Consider the following 17,212-nt stretch of genomic DNA (forward strand, 5'->3'; position numbering starts at 1 on the left):
ACTATACAGTGCAGAGCCCAGTGTCTGGTGGTCACTATACAGTGCAGAGCCCGGTCACTGGTGGTCACTATACAGTGCAGAGCCCAGTCTCTGGTGGTCACTATACAATGCAGAGCCCGGTCTCTGGTGGTCACTATACAGTGCAGAGCCCGGTCTCTGGTGGTCACTATACAGTGCAGAGCCCGGTCTCTGGTGGTCACTATACAGCGCAGAGTCCAGTCTCTGGTGGTCACTGTACAGTGCAGAGCCCAGTCTCTGGTGGTCACTATACAGTGCAGAGCCCAGTCTCTGGTGGTCACTATACAGTGCAGAGCCCAGTCTCTGGTGGTCACTATACAATGCAGAGCCCAGTCTCTGGTGGTCACTATACAGTGCAGAGCCCAGCCTCTGGTGGTCACTACACAATGCAGAGCCCAGTCTCTGGTGGTCACTATACAATGCAGAGACCAGTTTCTGGTGGTCACTATACAGTGCAGAGCCCAGTCTCTGGTGGTCACTATACAATGCAGAGCCCAGTCTCTGGTGGTCACTATACAGTGCAGAGCCAAGTCTCTGGTGGTCACTATACAGTGCAGAGCCCAGTCTCTGGTGGTCACTATACAGTGCAGAGTCCAGTCTCTGGTGGTCACTATACAGCGCAGAGCCCAGTCTCTGGTGGTCACTATACAGTGCAGAGCCCAGTCTCTGGTGGTCACTATACAGTGCAGAGCCCAGTCTCTGAAGAGGGCAAATGAAGAAATGTGTCAAAGATGGAAAGAACAGGACATTATAGGTAGAACTGTTGAGTAAGGGCCTGGAGCGGAGCTTGCGAATGCGCAGGGCACGGCATGATGAGGTAGCCGTTGCCCCGGGCAGTAGGGGGTTAATCTGGTGGGCGGGGGGCAGAGTCTAGGCGCGCAGCGAGAAGGGGTGCTTGGGTAGGAGGCGGGGGCGGGTCATTCAGCTTCTGCGAGTGATAGGGAAAGAAGCTGAGCGCCCGCACCCGGAATGGACACCTTGGAGGAGTTAGTTGCGCGGATCAGGTCGGAGGCCGCATCCCGCGGCCCGGCCTGGGTCCAGCTGCAGTTGTCGGCAATGGGAACAAGTGTGACGGGGGAGGCTGGGGAGCCCGATGCAGCTGCGGCGACCAGCGCTCCGACCCCGCACGTGGAGGAGAGGAGAACGTCCCGCCCACCAGACCGGCTCAGTCCTGAGCCTCCAGGTAGAGCCCAGCGCCGAGCGGGGACCCCCAATCGAGACCCTCCGCCTCCCCCTGCAAAAAAAGCGTCAGATGGGCCGCGGGGGGCTGGCGAGAGGAACCCAGAACGCCGGCAGGAATCACCGGGTGAGGGGCCGTCAGGCAGCGGTGACGCAGCGGCCAGGGGACACGAGGCCATCAGCCCCCGCACAGCACGGCAGACAAAGAGGGCCCAGCGGAAGGACAACCACCCTGCGGGTGCCGCGTCACACACCGCGGCGGCCCGGTCGGGACACGGTGGGAACAGGGGTTCCACCAGGAAGAGCAAGGCTGGAGGCCGGGCAGCTGTGCCCAAGAAGAAGTCCAGGTCCCAGCAGGGAGAGAGGAGGCAACAGTCGGAGCAGCGGCCCAGTGGCCAGGCGGCCAGGGGCAGCTCCGCTTCTGAAGGGGAGTCAGCAGTCGAGGAGGAGGAGGTCGTCGCCAGTGGATCCGGAGTGACGGCTGGCAGGGACTTGCGTCCGGAGCAGCCAGGTGAGGGCAATATAGCTGCTGTTAAGGCGTTAGCCACATTGTTGTTGGGTATGTGCGGAGTAGCCCCGGGGGGAGCGGGGGGCACCGGGGTGGCGGGGTCTCTGCAGCCAGGGCAGGGGCAAGTGGTACCAGATGGGTCAGGAGCCTCAGGGATTGTAGGGGGAGCGGTAGTGGTACCGGGGTCTGCTTGGGCACTCAGTTCGGGGGGTGTAGGGGCTGGGTCAGCAGGTGTCCAGAGCCCGCCGGCATCTCAAGTAGAAGTTGCGTCTTCAGCCAGGGTCCCGTTAGCGCAAGGGGTGGTTCAGGTGGCGCCGCCGGCGGCTATGGGTTTAGTGGGGGTACAGGCGGAGACTGTGGTGCGGCAGGAAGGGTCCTCTAGCGAGGTGGTGCGCTCGGACGGGGCGGGGCAGGTGCGTTTAGTGGACGCGGCTTTTGCAGAGCTGTATGTGTGTTTTAATGGGCTCTTGGGTTTCCACCTAAAGCAGGAAGTTAAAGAAAGGATCTGGAGAGGGGAGTATGTGGAGATATTTTCATTACTTCCCCTGGAAAAGTTTAATCTGGATAAAGGGAAGCCGGACGAGAAGAAGAGGGAGGAGGAGCGGCGGTATAGATTGATACCGCGCACCTTCCAGAATTGGTTCCAGGCGTTTTCAATTCTGGCAAGCGTGATCGGGGAAAGGCAGCCTGAGCATTGCTCGGCGCTCTTCGGCTACATGGATTCCATAGGGGAGGCTCATCGGTCCTATGGGGGTAACGCATGGTTGCGTTACGATGAGCAGTTTAGGCAGACGAAAGCAGTTCGCCCTGCGGTGCGCTGGGACCACAAAGATATAACTCTTTGGATGCGTCTCATGATTCCAGCCAGAGGTCCTCAATCCTTTCAGGCAACGGCCAGCGGATCATCTGCAGGTGGTCAGCTGGCCACCAAAGGAAAGGGGGTGTGTTGGCAGTATAACGACGGTTCCTGTCGTTTTGGCCAGTCATGCCGGTTCAAGCACGAGTGCTCCAATTGCGGGGGCTCGCACACGGCAGCAAGATGTTACAAACTCAAGAGAGGCAAGCACGCAGATGCTGGGCATAAAAGGGACGACGCCAGTGAGGGTGGCAGAGATGGCGGGGTTTCTAAGCAGGTTTCCTAATCAAGAAATAGCCGAATTTTTACGTTTAGGTTTTGAAGAGGGTTTTGTTATTCCTAGCAGCTGCTCGTTGCAGTGCAGCCCTCCTTTTAAGAATTTGAAATCTGCAAACGAGCGTCCGGAAGTTGTGGACAAAAAGATAGCTAAGGAGGTGGAGGCGGGTCGGTTAGCAGGCCCTTTTCAGACCTGTCCCTTAGTTGGTCTGGTGGTGTCCCCCCTCGGGGTGGTGCCAAAGAAAGAGCCCGGGTCATTTCGCTTGATTCACCATCTGTCTTTCCCACGGGGCGCTTCCGTGAACGATGGCCTATCAAGTGATGACGCTTCGGTTGTATATACCTCGTTTGACACTGCAGTTAGTTGGGTAAGACGGTTAGGGCAGGGTGCGTGTTTGGCTAAAACCGACATTGAGTCGGCTTTTCGTCTGTTGCCGGTTCACCCGTCCAGCTTCCGGTTGCTCGGGTGTTTTTGGAAAGGTAAGTATTTTGTGGATAGGTGCTTGCCCATGGGTTGTTCGGTGTCGTGTGCGTTTTTTGAGAGGTTTAGCGGATTTTTGGAATGGGTGGTAAAGGACGTGTCGGGCGCGCAGTCAGTCATCCATTATTTGGATGATTTTCTGTTTATGGGTCCGGCGGATTCGCTGGACTGTGCTTATGCCTTGGCAACCATGAAGCATGTTTGCAGCCGTTTGGGGGTTCCGCTGGCAGAAGAAAAAACGGAAGGGCCCGCTACGACATTGAAATTCCTGGGCATCACCATCGATACGGTATCTATGGAATGTAGGTTACCGCAAGATAAGGTGGATGATTTGAAAGGGGCCATTGCGTTGGCAGTTCAGAGTAAGAAAATGACTTTGAGGGAGGTCCAGTCATTGGTGGGTAAACTGAACTTCGCATGCAGGATCATGCCCATGGGGCGTATATTTTGCAGGCGCTTGTCATTGGCAACGGCAGGGGTCGTGGTCCCACATCACAGGATTCGGATGACGGCGGATCTTCGGGCGGATCTCGGGGTTTGGCTGACATTCCTTGAGGAGTTCAACTGCAGGGCGGTTTGGATGCAGGATACGGTAAGTAATGCCGATTTGGAGTTATTTACCGACGCGTCGGGGTCCCAAGGCTTTGGGGCTTTCCTGGGGGGGCAATGGTGTGCGGCCCCCTGGGATGCGTCATGGATTGAGGCTGGTTTCACTGCTAACCTGGTGTTACTTGAATTATTCCCCATAGTGGTGGCGCTGCGAATATGGGGAGGGCAGCTGGCGAACAAGCGAGTTAGGATCCATTGCGATAACATGGGGGTGGTTTCAGCGATCAATAATTGCTCGGCGTCATCCCCTCCGGTAATATGTCTGTTACGACAGTTGGTGTTAGAGTGTTTGCGCCTTAACACGTACGTGTTTGCAGTTCATGTGCCTGGGGTTGACAATGTGATTGCTGATGCGCTTTCTCGCTTTCAGTGGGACAAGTTCCGGGCGGCGGCTCCCGCGGCAGAAGAGCGTGGGGTTCCTTGCCCATCCGCGGTGTGGAAGATTCCCTTCGGGCCGTGTCTGGAATGATCGGGAGATCGTTGTCCGAGCCATCAGCGGCAGCATACACGGCGGTCTGGAACGCGTGGGATGCTTTGATGAGTCAAGCTGGGGGTTGTGAGTCAGACGACGACAGACTGTGCTTATTATTATATTTCTTGGGTAGGAACTTTGTGGATGGGGTGTCAGTGTCTGCGGTAGCAAAGAAAATGGCGGCGATGGCCTTTTGGTTTAAGGCCAGGGGTCTGCCAGACGCGACCAAGGATTTTAGGGTCCGACAGGCGTTGAGGGGGTACAAAAAGGGGGCGGTAACAAGGGACTCTAGGCGCCCGGTTACATATCAGTTGCTTGAACGTTTGTTGAGGGTGTTGCCGGACCTGTGTGTGTCACCCTACGAGAATGTCCTATTCTCTACGGCATTTGTTTTGGCCTTTTTCGGGGCATTTAGAATAGGTGAGTTGGTGAGCCGCAGCAAGCTGGGAGTGGGAGGCATCCTCGCGCAGCACGTAACAGTGCGCAGCGATTCGGTAGTGATCCATCTGCAGCGATCTAAAACAGACCAGTCAGGCAGGGGCCGGGATATTACACTATTCCCTATTGGGGGACCTATGTGCCCGTATGGCAAGGTCAGGGATTTCCAGTCGGTCCGCCCCTGCCAGGCACCGGTGTTTTTATCTCATCGGGATGGGGTTCCGTTGTCCCGTTTTCAATTCGTGGCGGTGTTCCGGAAATGTTTGGGAGCCTTAGGGCTCCCCCAGCAGGAGTTTGCCTCCCACTCGTTCAGAATTGGGGCGGCTACCGAGGCGGCACGTTGGGGATTAGGTGAGGAGGTCATTAAGAGGATTGGTCGGTGGGACTCCATGCGTTACAGGTTGTACGTTAGGCCCCATTTAGTCTAGGTAGGGGGTGTTTGGAGTGTATCAGTTGTTGTTAGTTTGTTTTATTTTCTTGTTGCAGATACTCCGGCCGTCGTGTGGATTATGGGGCACTCCTATGTTAGTAGGGGTGCAAGGAGAGCTGATGTTCGGCCGGAGGGCCGTCAACTGGGCTTTCCGAGAGCCCAGGTACGTATTCATTGGAGGGGCTTTCCAGGTATGGTGTGGCCGAGTCTTTTGCCAGAATTGAATAGCATGGCCAGATTGGATAGGGCCCCTGATGTTTTGGTGCTTCATTTGGGGGCAACGATCTTGCCTCAAAATCCACCAGGATAATTATCAAAGAAATCAAGTTTGATTTCCTCAGAATACGGGCTCTTTTCCCAGCTACGGTCATTGTATGGTCGGACGTGGTTGCCCGTGAATATTGGAGGCTGGCCATCTCCGTGCGCAAGGTGAATAAGGCCAGGATAAAGCTTAACAAGGAGGTGGCGAGATTTTGTGTGAGGAATGGGAGGTTGGCCATTAGACACCTGGAGCTCGAGGAGGACATTGGACTGTTTCTCAGGAGGGATGGGGTGCATCTCACTGATATTGGGATGGATCTCTGGGCCTTGGGGTTGGAGGACTGGATCCAGAGAGCTTTGAGGTTGGGGGCCTCAAGGGCATAAGGTTTCATGCCCTTTCGTGGTGGAGGGGGATAAAGGGGGCTCCGGAGGTAGGTTATTGGATTTGTCGCGGGGCAAATCCGGTTTGGATGAGGTCCTCAACAGGAGGAGAGTAATTTTATGGGGCATGCAGCTGTCCTCGAGCCGAGATGCGCGGCTGTGGGCCGGTTACAAGGCTGCATGTCACTCAAGCGGGAAAACAGAAGTTGTTCCAGTGGGTACCTCCGGGCCCCTGTCCCCAGCTCTCTGTGAGGAATTTTTACGGGTAGGATGTTGTGTTGTTTTACAATTTTGGGTTATTGTTAATTTGGTTAAATAAAGATGGGCTGCTTTGGCCTAAATTAATCCAATGCCATGGTGGTCCGTGTTTCATTTATTAGGTCAAGTAAGTGTGGGGTATTTAAAGAAATGGTTTGAGGGGTAGGTAGGCTTTACCTTTATCAAGTAAGGGCCTGGAGCGGAGCTTGCGAATGCGCAGGGCACGGCATGATGAGGTAGCCGTTGCCCCGGGCAGTAGGGGGTTAATCTGGTGGGCGGGGAGCGGAGTCTAGGCGCGCGGCGAGAAGGGGTGCTTGGGTAGGAGGCGGGGGCGGGTCATTCAGCTTCTGCGAGTGATAGGGAAAGAAGCTCCCTCCCTCCCTCCCCTGTTTGATATGGTTTAGGTGGGGGGTTTTGGGTTAAGGGGGGGGGGTTTAAGGGACGTTTATTAGTCATTGCAGCCGGAGGGGGATAAAGGGGGCTCCGGAGGTAGGTTATTGGATTTGTCGCGGGGCAAATCCGGTTTGGATGAGGTCCTCAACAGGAGGAGAGTAATTTTATGGGGCATGCAGCTGTCCTCGAGCCGAGATGCGCGGCTGTGGGCCGGTTACAAGGCTGCATGTCACTCAAGCGGGAAAACAGAAGTTGTTCCAGTGGGTACCTCCGGGCCCCTGTCCCCAGCTCTCTGTGAGGAATTTTTACGGGTAGGATGTTGTGTTGTTTTACAATTTTGGGTTATTGTTAATTTGGTTAAATAAAGATGGGCTGCTTTGGCCTAAATTAATCCAATGCCATGGTGGTCCGTGTTTCATTTATTAGGTCAAGTAAGTGTGGGGTATTTAAAGAAATGGTTTGAGGGGTAGGTAGGCTTTACCTTTATCATGTACATTTATTGCAGTTACCATAGAAACCTCAGTAAGATGCAAAATGATTATCTTAGCTTGGATTGTTTTCTGTGTTTCTGTAGTGATACACAAGCCTGTGCATTCGGATACAGCTGACTGGGACAGTTTACTCAGAACCCTTGAAGCTGGAGGTAAGAATTTGTTACTTTCTGCTCAGTATGTCATGTTTGCTCCCCATGTTGTTTGGCTGGTCACTGATGGTGTCAGATTACACTGCACAGCAATACTCACCTCTTACATCTGCACCTGTGTACCATGTGTACCCTCCTCCCTCTTTGCTCTTCTCCACCACCATATGGACTCAGTGACTGGTCTGCTATAGTTATCCCTGCAATCTGTGCACTGTTGTCTATTGTTGTATCACTGTTTTGAGTACTATTGTTTATAGAGTACAGGTGGCCATACATCTAGCGATTTTGAGGCCCATCAACCATCTGATTTGATAATTATTATCAAATCAGATTAAACTTGGTGCTGCAAAAAGCATGCCTAATATACGGTTGATTAATTTACGGCTTAACCACTTTACGTCCGCTTACGGCCGATAGGCTGGGCCTAAACGACCGCTGTCAGCCGATAGGCTGACCAGCGGCGCGGCGTGACTATGCGGCGATCACGTCACACGAGATCAGCCGCCGGCAACAGGCTCCGCCCACCTGGTGCAGTAACCCGCCGGCCGTTCGTGAGCGCCGGCAGATTATTAACTCCTGGATCGCCGCACACAAAGCGTATAATACGCTTTGTAATGTCTGCACCCAAGCACACTGATCTGGCCCCCCTGCCCTCTGATCGGCCACCCCCCAGACCCCTACACCCAATCACCCCCTAATCACCCATCAATCACTCCCTGTCACTATCTGTCAATACTGTTTTTCAGATCAGGTCCTAAACTGCCCCATGGGGCTCCTGATCACCCTCCCACACCCTTACATCCTCCCCAGACCCCCCCCCCCCCGTGTACTGTATACATCTATCCTCCCCTGTACTCACCCACTGATCACCTGTCAATCACCCATCAATCACCCCTGTCACCACCTGTCACTGCCACCCATCAGATCAGACCCTAACCTGCCTCTTGCGGGCATCTGATCACCCACCCACACCATCAGATCACCCGCAGACTCACCCTCAGATCACCTCCAAAGTGCATTGTTTACATCTGTTCTCCCCTCTAAATCACCCACTGATCACCCATCAATCACCCCCTGTCACCACCTGTCACTGCTACCCATCAGATCAGACCCTAATGTGCCCCTTGGGCACCCAATTACCTGCCCACACTCTCAGAACGCACTCAGACCCCCCCCAGACCTCCCCCCCCCCCCCCCCGTGTTCTGTATACTTCCATTCTCCCCTGTATTCACCCACTGATCACCTGTCAATCACCCATCAATCACCCTCTGTCAACATCTGTCACTGCCACCCATCAGATCAGACCCTAACCTGCCTCTTACGGGCATATGATCACCCACACCATCAGATCGCCCGCAGACCCACCCTCAGATCACCTCCAAAGTGCATTGTTTACATCTTGTAAAAAATGCTGGAGAGGCAGCTGCGGTGAACAGCGCTACCACCGCGGCTGCCTCCAGTTCCCTGCCTGACAGTCTACTTGTGCCTCGGGCGTCTAGCACGCCGAGGACAGGTTTTTCAGCCACACATAAGGTCGCATTGTCGCGTGCGCACAGACAGGACCTTTATGCGGGGAGGAGGCGCGTCAGCTGACCGGCCGGTCGGCTAACGTCAGAGGAGACGCTCGCCACTCCTCATTGGTTGATAGGAGTGGGCGTGCTTGTCGGGTCTCCTCTGCTTCTTAAGCAGAGCTGGGTCACTCGCAACTTGTCTGCTGTTGCGAATACTTAGTGTTAGCGCTCGGACCTAGTTAGGCTTCTGCTGTGATAGATGTACAGTATATGCAGTGTTTGCTATATACATCTATCTCTAGTTAGTACAGTTGTATTCTATTGTATTTATCTGTGTATGACTCTGGCTCGTTTCTGACCTCTCTTCTGCTTTACGATTCTGTACTTTAGTCCATCTGATCTTGTTGCCGACTCTGCCTGTTAAACCTTCTTCTCTTGCCTTCTGATTTTGTACCGTATCTGCCTGTCTGTTGCCAACTCGATTTGTCTGACCACTCTGCTCTCACCAGGGAGCCCTTGCCTCTGGTGAGGGCCTCTGTACTGGCCACCAGCTCCTCTGGTGAGGTATTGGTGAACCTATCAGTACTTACTGTTGCACCAAGCACTATACTCTGCTCGTTACACACCTGTTGCTTGCTATACTTGCATTATTGGTGATACTGCAGATCACCACATAATCAGGTATAGCATCTGGATTATTGCAGCACAGATTCCAGCCTCCTCTATAGTTTGTCAGTCAGGCATCTGGCTCCGCCTCCAGCCCTCTCGTACAATCACAGCAACAGGAGACAAGTCAGAACGGAGAACTCACACGTTGTTTGCAGTGCAGCCCGTCCCTGCACAGAAAGGTTTGTGCGGAGTCTTTCTTAACACTCCTCTCCCATTGTCTGGCTGCCTTGGAAGCCATGTGCTGATAGCATGATATACCCAGTTCTCTCATCCTGGGGGCAGGCAGGAGTTGTCTTGTTTTGCTGCATTCACTGTCAGCCCTCTGGTCTGCAGGGAGACTGCTAAACCCACACAGGAATGGGGGGGAGCCTTTTTATGGGCACAGATGCTCCAAATTACCAGCCATGACCTGGGGTCAGTTAGTAGGTCAGCTCCCCTCCTGCAGCTTGTTTTCCTCTCCTTATAAGGATACCAGAGGTCAAAACGTTTGGAGAAAGGGGGGGGGGGGGTTTCTCCAAACATTTTGACCTCTGGTATCCTTTAATTTCTATTAACCCTAAAGGCAAATACCCTCAATGTGACCTTTGGCATGCCTTTTCTTATGACCAGCGTTTTCGTTCATGCTCGTCGTGCGCCGTTGTGTGTTCCCGTGGTAGGAAGATGGATCAAGGAACACTTGTTTGTTATATCGTGTTGCTGTGGATTCCCTGATCCAGCTTCCGGTGAGCATGTACCTTTAAAGGGATTCTTATGTAAAGAAAAAAAAAAAGATTTTAACTTACTTGGCGCTTCTTCCAGCCCTCTGGACTCCTACTATGCCCACAATGCCCTCCTGATGCCCTCCTGATACCCTCCGCCCAGCCATGGCGACCCCTGCAAAGCTGACCTGTCACTGGTCGCAAGCTACTGCGCGGCCCCGAGCCACACTCACCCTGGTCACACTCCCGCCGGGAGCATTCGGCGCATGCGCAGTAGCGAATTACGCGTACTGCGCAGGATTCTCCCGGCCACAGGGGTGTGACCTGGGTGCGCGTGGCTTGGGGTTGAGCATGCGCAGTAGCTACCAACTGGCGGTGACATGCCAGCTTTGCAAGGATCGCCACCGCTGACTGGAGGGTATCAGGAGGACTTTGTGGGCACAGTAGGAGTTCAGGGGGGTGGAAGAATCCCCAGGTAAGTTAAAAATATGTTTTTATTTGACTCAAGATTCCCATTGTTTCCTTTCACTGATGCCTGCTGAGATGACACACACAAGCATATATACTTACCTGGGTTTTCCTCCAGCCCCCTGTAAGCCTCCCTCTGTGTTTTCCCGAGCCGTTCGGTCAGCTCCAGTACTTGGGTTCTCCAGCACATGCGAGGCCCTGGCCATGTGTCTCCTTGGTCACACTCAACGCAACCAAGGAGTTGCATGGACTGGTAAGTAAAATCCACTTTTTTAGGCCGATTCAGTGTTGCAGATAGTGTACAGAAATGTAATCTGCAAGTACAAATGAATTGGCACCCAAAAAAAAAGATTTTTGACTTACCTGGGGCTTCTTCCAGCTCCCTGCAGTGTTGCCAACCGCCCGTAAATTTATGGGCATACCATAAATTTTGTTACAAATTTAGCTGGCCGTGAATTCCGTAAGGAATTCAGCAGCGTCCGTAAGTTCCGCCCGCTACCAGCCGCTGCACGAGACTTAGTTCTGGAGGGGGAGCCCTAAGGTGAGGGAAGGGGGGAGACTTCCCCCTCTCCCCACCGTTGTGCCCATGACCGCTCCCTCTTCTCTGCTCCCCTCCTGCTGGGGGGGGGGAACACCTGTCTACCTGTTCTGGGGACATCTCTCCCCCTGGCTATCTGTTCTGGGGACATCTATATCCCTGGCCACCTATTCTGGGGACACCTATAGACCTGGCTACCTATTTTTGGGGAACCACCGCGGTCAGATTAAGTGTATTTTGGGGAACTGCTGCCAGATTATGTGTATGTTGGGGGAATCGCTGCTGCCAGATTACATCTATTTTTAGGGAACCAATGCCATATTATCTGTATTTTGGAAGAACCTCTGCCAGATTACGTGGATTTTTGGTGAAATGCTGTAAGATTACATGTGGTGTTTTTTTTTTTGGGGGGGGGGGGGGGGAACACTATGGCAGAGCTTAAACTTCCCCGGCAGACCTTTTACAGCAATACTAAAATCATGTATATATTCGGCCCCTCCCATGACCACGCCCACATTGTGTTGCGTGACCACACCCTTTTTTCAGCGCACCGCAGGGGATTTTGTCAGTAAAAAAAAATCCTTTGTCAGTAAATTTTTAGGTATTTGTCAGTAAAAAATAACGTGAAAGGTTGGCAACACTGATGTGATGTACATAGGACATAAGAAAGACTGTTTATACTCTGAAGAAATCAACCAGGGGCGTAGCAATAGGGGGTGCATAGGTAGCCACCACATCGGGGCCCTTGAGCCAGAGGGGCCCCGAAGGGCCCTCCCTCACCTACAGTATTGCACCTCTGGCACTGTAGTTGCCATTGGCAGGTTTTGGTGCGCTGTATCAATTGTTATGTATAGAGTGCTTGGGGGGCCCAATTGTAAAACTTGCATCGGGGCCCACAGCTCATTAGCTACGCCACTGAAATCAACATGTACCAAAAGATGCCTGATTGCTTAATAAACCCCTTTGAAAGGTGAAGGTGGCTGTCTCCGCTCTATCTCCTGTATGCTGTCACTGTGAGTTGCAGCTCTGATGAGTTGCTGGTGACAGAGCAAAAGGTGTGTTGTGCTGTTGCCAATAGCAACCAACATATAAATTCTTACACCTTTAGCTGAACAATTCTGCCAACATCTATCTGTACGGTCATGAGAAATTAAAGCCAATTTATTAGGAGTATAATACCATCGTAGTAATAATTTTTGATATATCTCTCTGTGGTTGACACAGTGTGTTAAATTAGTTGAAAATCGTATTGCCTTGACCCATTGGAAGTTATAGTAAATGTTTGCAAATTCTTGTTCCCATGTATTGATGTGAGAAGAGAAAAAAGAGAAACTCCGACCAAAAATTGAACTTTATCCCAATCAGTAGCTGATACCCCCTTTTACATGAGAAATCTATTCCTTTTCACAAACAGACCATCAGGGGGCGCTGTATGACTGATAGTGTGGTGAAACCCCTCCCACAAGAAACCCCTCCCACAAGAAAAGTACGTACTCCTGGCAGTTTCCTGTCTGTGAAGCTTGCTGCATTGTGGGAAATAGCTGTTTAAAGCTGTTTCCAACTGCCAAAAACCATGCAGTAGCTACATCACCTGCCAGCAGTAAAAATGTTCACTGGAGTTCCTCTTTTACAAAACCTGATTCATTGAGGATATGGTAAATGGTAGTGGTACCCTTAAAGTGTTCAAACTGTGGTTGTAGAAGATTAATTATATCTTTATGAATTTCTGATGTTAGCAATGGTGAGGCCCACTATCACCAGCCGCTGCTGACCCACAATTAGAGTTGGGCCGAACGGTTCGCCTGCGAACGGTTCCATGCGAACTTCCGTGGTTCGCGTTCACGTCCCGCAGGCGAACGTTTGCGGAAGTTCGGTTTGCCCCATAATGCACCATGGAGGGTCAACTTTGACCCTCTACATCACAGTCAGCAGGCCCAGTGTAGCCAATTAGGCTACACTAGCCCCTGGAGCCCCACCCCCCTTATATAAGGCAGGCAGCAGCGGCCATTACGGTCACTCGTGTGCCTGCATTAGTGAGAGTAGGGCGAGCTGCTGCAGACTGTCTCCCATAGGGAAAGATTAGTTAGGCTTAGCTTGTTCCTGGCTGCATACCTGTTCTGTTCAGTGAGCCCACTGCATACCTGTTCAGTGAACCTGCCACTGCATACCTGTTCAGTGAACCCACCACTGCATACCTGTTCAGTGAACCCACCACTGCATACCTGTACTGTGAACCCACCACTGCATACCTGTTCAGTGAACCCACCACTGCATACCTGTTCAGTGAACCCACCACTGCATACCTGTTCAGTGAACCTGCCACTGCATACCTGTTGTGTTCAGTGAACCCGCCACTGCATACCTGTTCTGTTCAGTGGGCCCACCACTGTATACCTGTTCAGTGAACCCGCCACTGCATACCTGTTGTGTTCAGTGAACCTGCCACTGCATACCTGTTCAGTGAACCCACCACTGCATACCTGTTGTGTTCAGTGAACCCGCCACTGCATACCTGTTCTGTTCAGTGGACCCGCCACTGTATACTTGTTCAGTGAACCCGCCACTGCATACCTGTTGTGTTCAATGAACCTGCCACTGCATACCTGTTCTGTGAACCCGCCACTGCATACCTGTTCTGTGAACCCACCACTGCATACCTGTACTGTGAACCCACCACTGCATACCTGTTCAGTGAACCCACCACTGCATACCTGTTGTGTTCAGTAAACCCGCCACTGCATACCTGTTCTGTTCAGTGGACCCGCCACTGTATACCTGTTCAGTGAACCTGCCACTGCATACCTGTTGTGTTCAGTGAACCTGCCACTGCATACCTGTTCAGTGAACCCACCACTGCATACCTGTTCTGTGAACCCACCACTGCATACCTGTACTGTGAACCCACCACTGCATACCTGTTCAGTGAACCCACCACTGCATACCTGTTCAGTGAACCCACCACTGCATACCTGTTCAGTGAACCTGCCACTGCATACCTGTTCTGTGAACCCACCACTGCATACCTGTTCAGTGAACCCACCACTGCATACCTGTTGTGTTCAGTGAACCCGCCACTGCATACCTGTTCTGTTCAGTGGACCCGCCACTGTATACCTGTTCAGTGAACCCGCCACTGCATACCTGTTGTGTTCAGTGAACCTGCCACTGCATACCTGTTCGGTTCAGTGAACCCGCCACTGCATACCTGTTGTGTTCAGTGAACCCGCCACTGTATACCTGTACTGTTCAGTGAACCCGCCACTGTATACCTGTTCTGTTCAGTGAACCCGCCACTGCATACCTGTTGTGTTCAGTGAACCCGCCACTGTATACCTGTACTGTTCAGTGAACCCGCCACTGCATACCTGTTCTGTTCAGTGGACCTGCCACTGTATACCTGTTCAGTGAACCCACCACTGCATACCTGTTCAGTGAACCCACCACTGCATACCAGTACTGTGAACCCACCACTGCATACCTGTTCAGTGAACCCACCACTGCATACCTGTTCAGTGAACCCACCACTGCATACCTGTTCAGTGAACCTGCCACTGCATACCTGTTGTGTTCAGTGAACCCGCCACTGCATACCAGTTCTGTTCAGTGGGCCCACCACTGTATACCTGTTCAGTGAACCCGACACTGCATACCTGTTGTGTTCAGTGAACCTGCCACTGCATACCTGTTCAGTGAACCCACCACTGCATACCTGTTGTGTTCAGTGAACCCGCCACTGCATACCTGTTCTGTTCAGTGGACCCGCCACTGTATACTTGTTCAGTGAACCTGCCACTGCATACCTGTTGTGTTCAGTGAACCTGCCACTGCATACCTGTTCAGTAAACCCACCACTGCATACCTGTTCTGTGAACCCACCACTGCATACCTGTACTGTGAACCCACCACTGCATACCTGTTCAGTGAACCCACCACTGCATACCTGTTCAGTGAACCCACCACTGCATACCTGTTCAGTGAACCTGCCACTGCATACCTGTTCTGTGAATCCACCACTGCATACCTGTTCAGTGAACCCACCACTGCATACCTGTTGTGTTCAGTGAACCCGCCACTGCATACCTGTTCTGTTCAGTGGACCCGCCACTGTATACCTGTTCAGTGAACCCGCCACTGCATACCTGTTGTGTTCAGTGAACCTGCCACTGCATACCTATTCTGTGAACCCGCCACTGCATACCTGTTCTGTTCAGTGGACGCGCCACTGTATACCTGTTCTGTTCAGTGAACCCGCCACTGTATACCTGTTCAGTGAACCCGCCACTGCATACCTGTTGTGTTCAGTGAACCCGCCCTGTATACCTGTTCTGTTCAGTGAACCCGCCACTGCATACCTGTTGTGTTCAGTGAACCCGCCACTGTATACCTGTACTGTTTAGTGAACCCGCCACTGTATACCTGTTCTGTTCAGTGAACCCGCCACTGCATACCTGTTGTGTTCAGTGAACCCGCCACTGCATACCTGTTCTGTTCAGTGGACCTGCCACTGTATACCTGTTCAGTGAACCCACCACTGCATACCTGTTCAGTGAACCCACCACTGCATACCAGTACTGTGAACCCACCACTGCATACCTGTTCAGTGAACCCACCACTGCATACCTGTTCAGTGAACCCACCACTGCATACCTGTTCAGTGAACCTGCCACTGCATACCTGTTGTGTTCAGTGAACCCGCCACTGCATACCAGTTCTGTTCAGTGGGCCCACCACTGTATACCTGTTCAGTGAACCCGCCACTGCATACCTGTTGTGTTCAGTGAACCTGCCACTGCATACCTGTTCAGTGAACCCACCACTGCATACCTGTTGTGTTCAGTGAACCCGCCACTGCATACCTGTTCTGTTCAGTGGACCCGCCACTGTATACTTGTTCAGTGAACCTGCCACTGCATACCTGTTGTGTTCAGTGAACCTGCCACTGCATACCTGTTCAGTAAACCCACCACTGCATACCTGTTCTGTGAACCCACCACTGCATACCTGTACTGTGAACCCACCACTGCATACCTGTTCAGTGAACCCACCACTGCATACCTGTTCAGTGAACCCACCACTGCATACCTGTTCAGTGAACCTGCCACTGCATACCTGTTCTGTGAATCCACCACTGCATACCTGTTCAGTGAACCCACCACTGCATACCTGTTGTGTTCAGTGAACCCGCCACTGCATACCTGTTCTGTTCAGTGGACCCGCCACTGTATACCTGTTCAGTGAACCCGCCACTGCATACCTGTTGTGTTCAGTGAACCTGCCACTGCATACCTATTCTGTGAACCCGCCACTGCATACCTGTTCTGTTCAGTGGACCCGCCACTGTATACCTGTTCTGTTCAGTGAACCCGCCACTGTATACCTGTTCAGTGAACCCGCCACTGCATACCTGTTGTGTTCAGTGAACCCGCCCTGTATACCTGTTCTGTTCAGTGAACCCGCCACTGCATACCTGTTGTGTTCAGTGAACCCGCCACTGTATACCTGTACTGTTTAGTGAACCCGCCACTGTATACCTGTTCTGTTCAGTGAACCCGCCACTGCATACCTGTTGTGTTCAGTGAACCCGCCACTGTATACCTGTACTGTTCAGTGAACCCGCCACTGCATACCTGTTCTGTTCAGTGGACCTGCCACTGTATACCTGTTCAGTGAACCCACCACTGCATACCTGTTCAGTGAACCCACCACTGCATACCTGTACTGTGAACCCACCACTGCATACCTGTTCAGTGAACCCACCACTGCATACCTGTTCAGTGAACCCACCACTGCATACCTGTTCAGTGAACCTGCCACTGCATACCTGTTGTGTTCAGTGAACCCGCCACTGCATACCTGTTCTGTTCAGTGGGCCCACCACTGTATACCTGTTCAGTGAACCCGCCACTGCATACCTGTTGTGTTCAGTGAACCTGCCACTGCATACCTTTTCAGTGAACCCACCACTGCATACCTGTTGTGTTCAGTGAACCCGCCACTGCATACCTGTTCTGTTCAGTGGACCAGCCACTGTATACTTGTTCAGTGAACCCGCCACTGCATACCTGTTGTGTTCAGTGAACTTGCCACTGCATACCTGTTCTGTGAACCCGCCACTGCATACCTG

At 52.5% G+C, this 17,212-nt stretch overlaps 1 protein-coding gene across 2 annotated transcripts in view; it reads left to right on the plus strand.

Moving 5' to 3' along the window:
* LOC137532233 (von Willebrand factor A domain-containing protein 5A-like) overlaps positions 1-17,212 on the plus strand; it is a 473,069-nt gene that overhangs the window by 406,784 nt on the left and 49,073 nt on the right. For both annotated transcript variants that reach the window (XM_068252513.1, XM_068252522.1), the window contains exon 21: positions 7,135-7,203. In XM_068252513.1, the coding sequence (XP_068108614.1) occupies positions 7,135-7,203 (69 nt within the window). The remainder of the gene's footprint in view (positions 1-7,134; positions 7,204-17,212) is intronic.

The sequence above is a fragment of the Hyperolius riggenbachi genome, chromosome 1 (genome assembly GCF_040937935.1).
Source record: "Hyperolius riggenbachi isolate aHypRig1 chromosome 1, aHypRig1.pri, whole genome shotgun sequence".
Classification (NCBI taxonomy): domain Eukaryota; kingdom Metazoa; phylum Chordata; class Amphibia; order Anura; family Hyperoliidae; genus Hyperolius; species Hyperolius riggenbachi.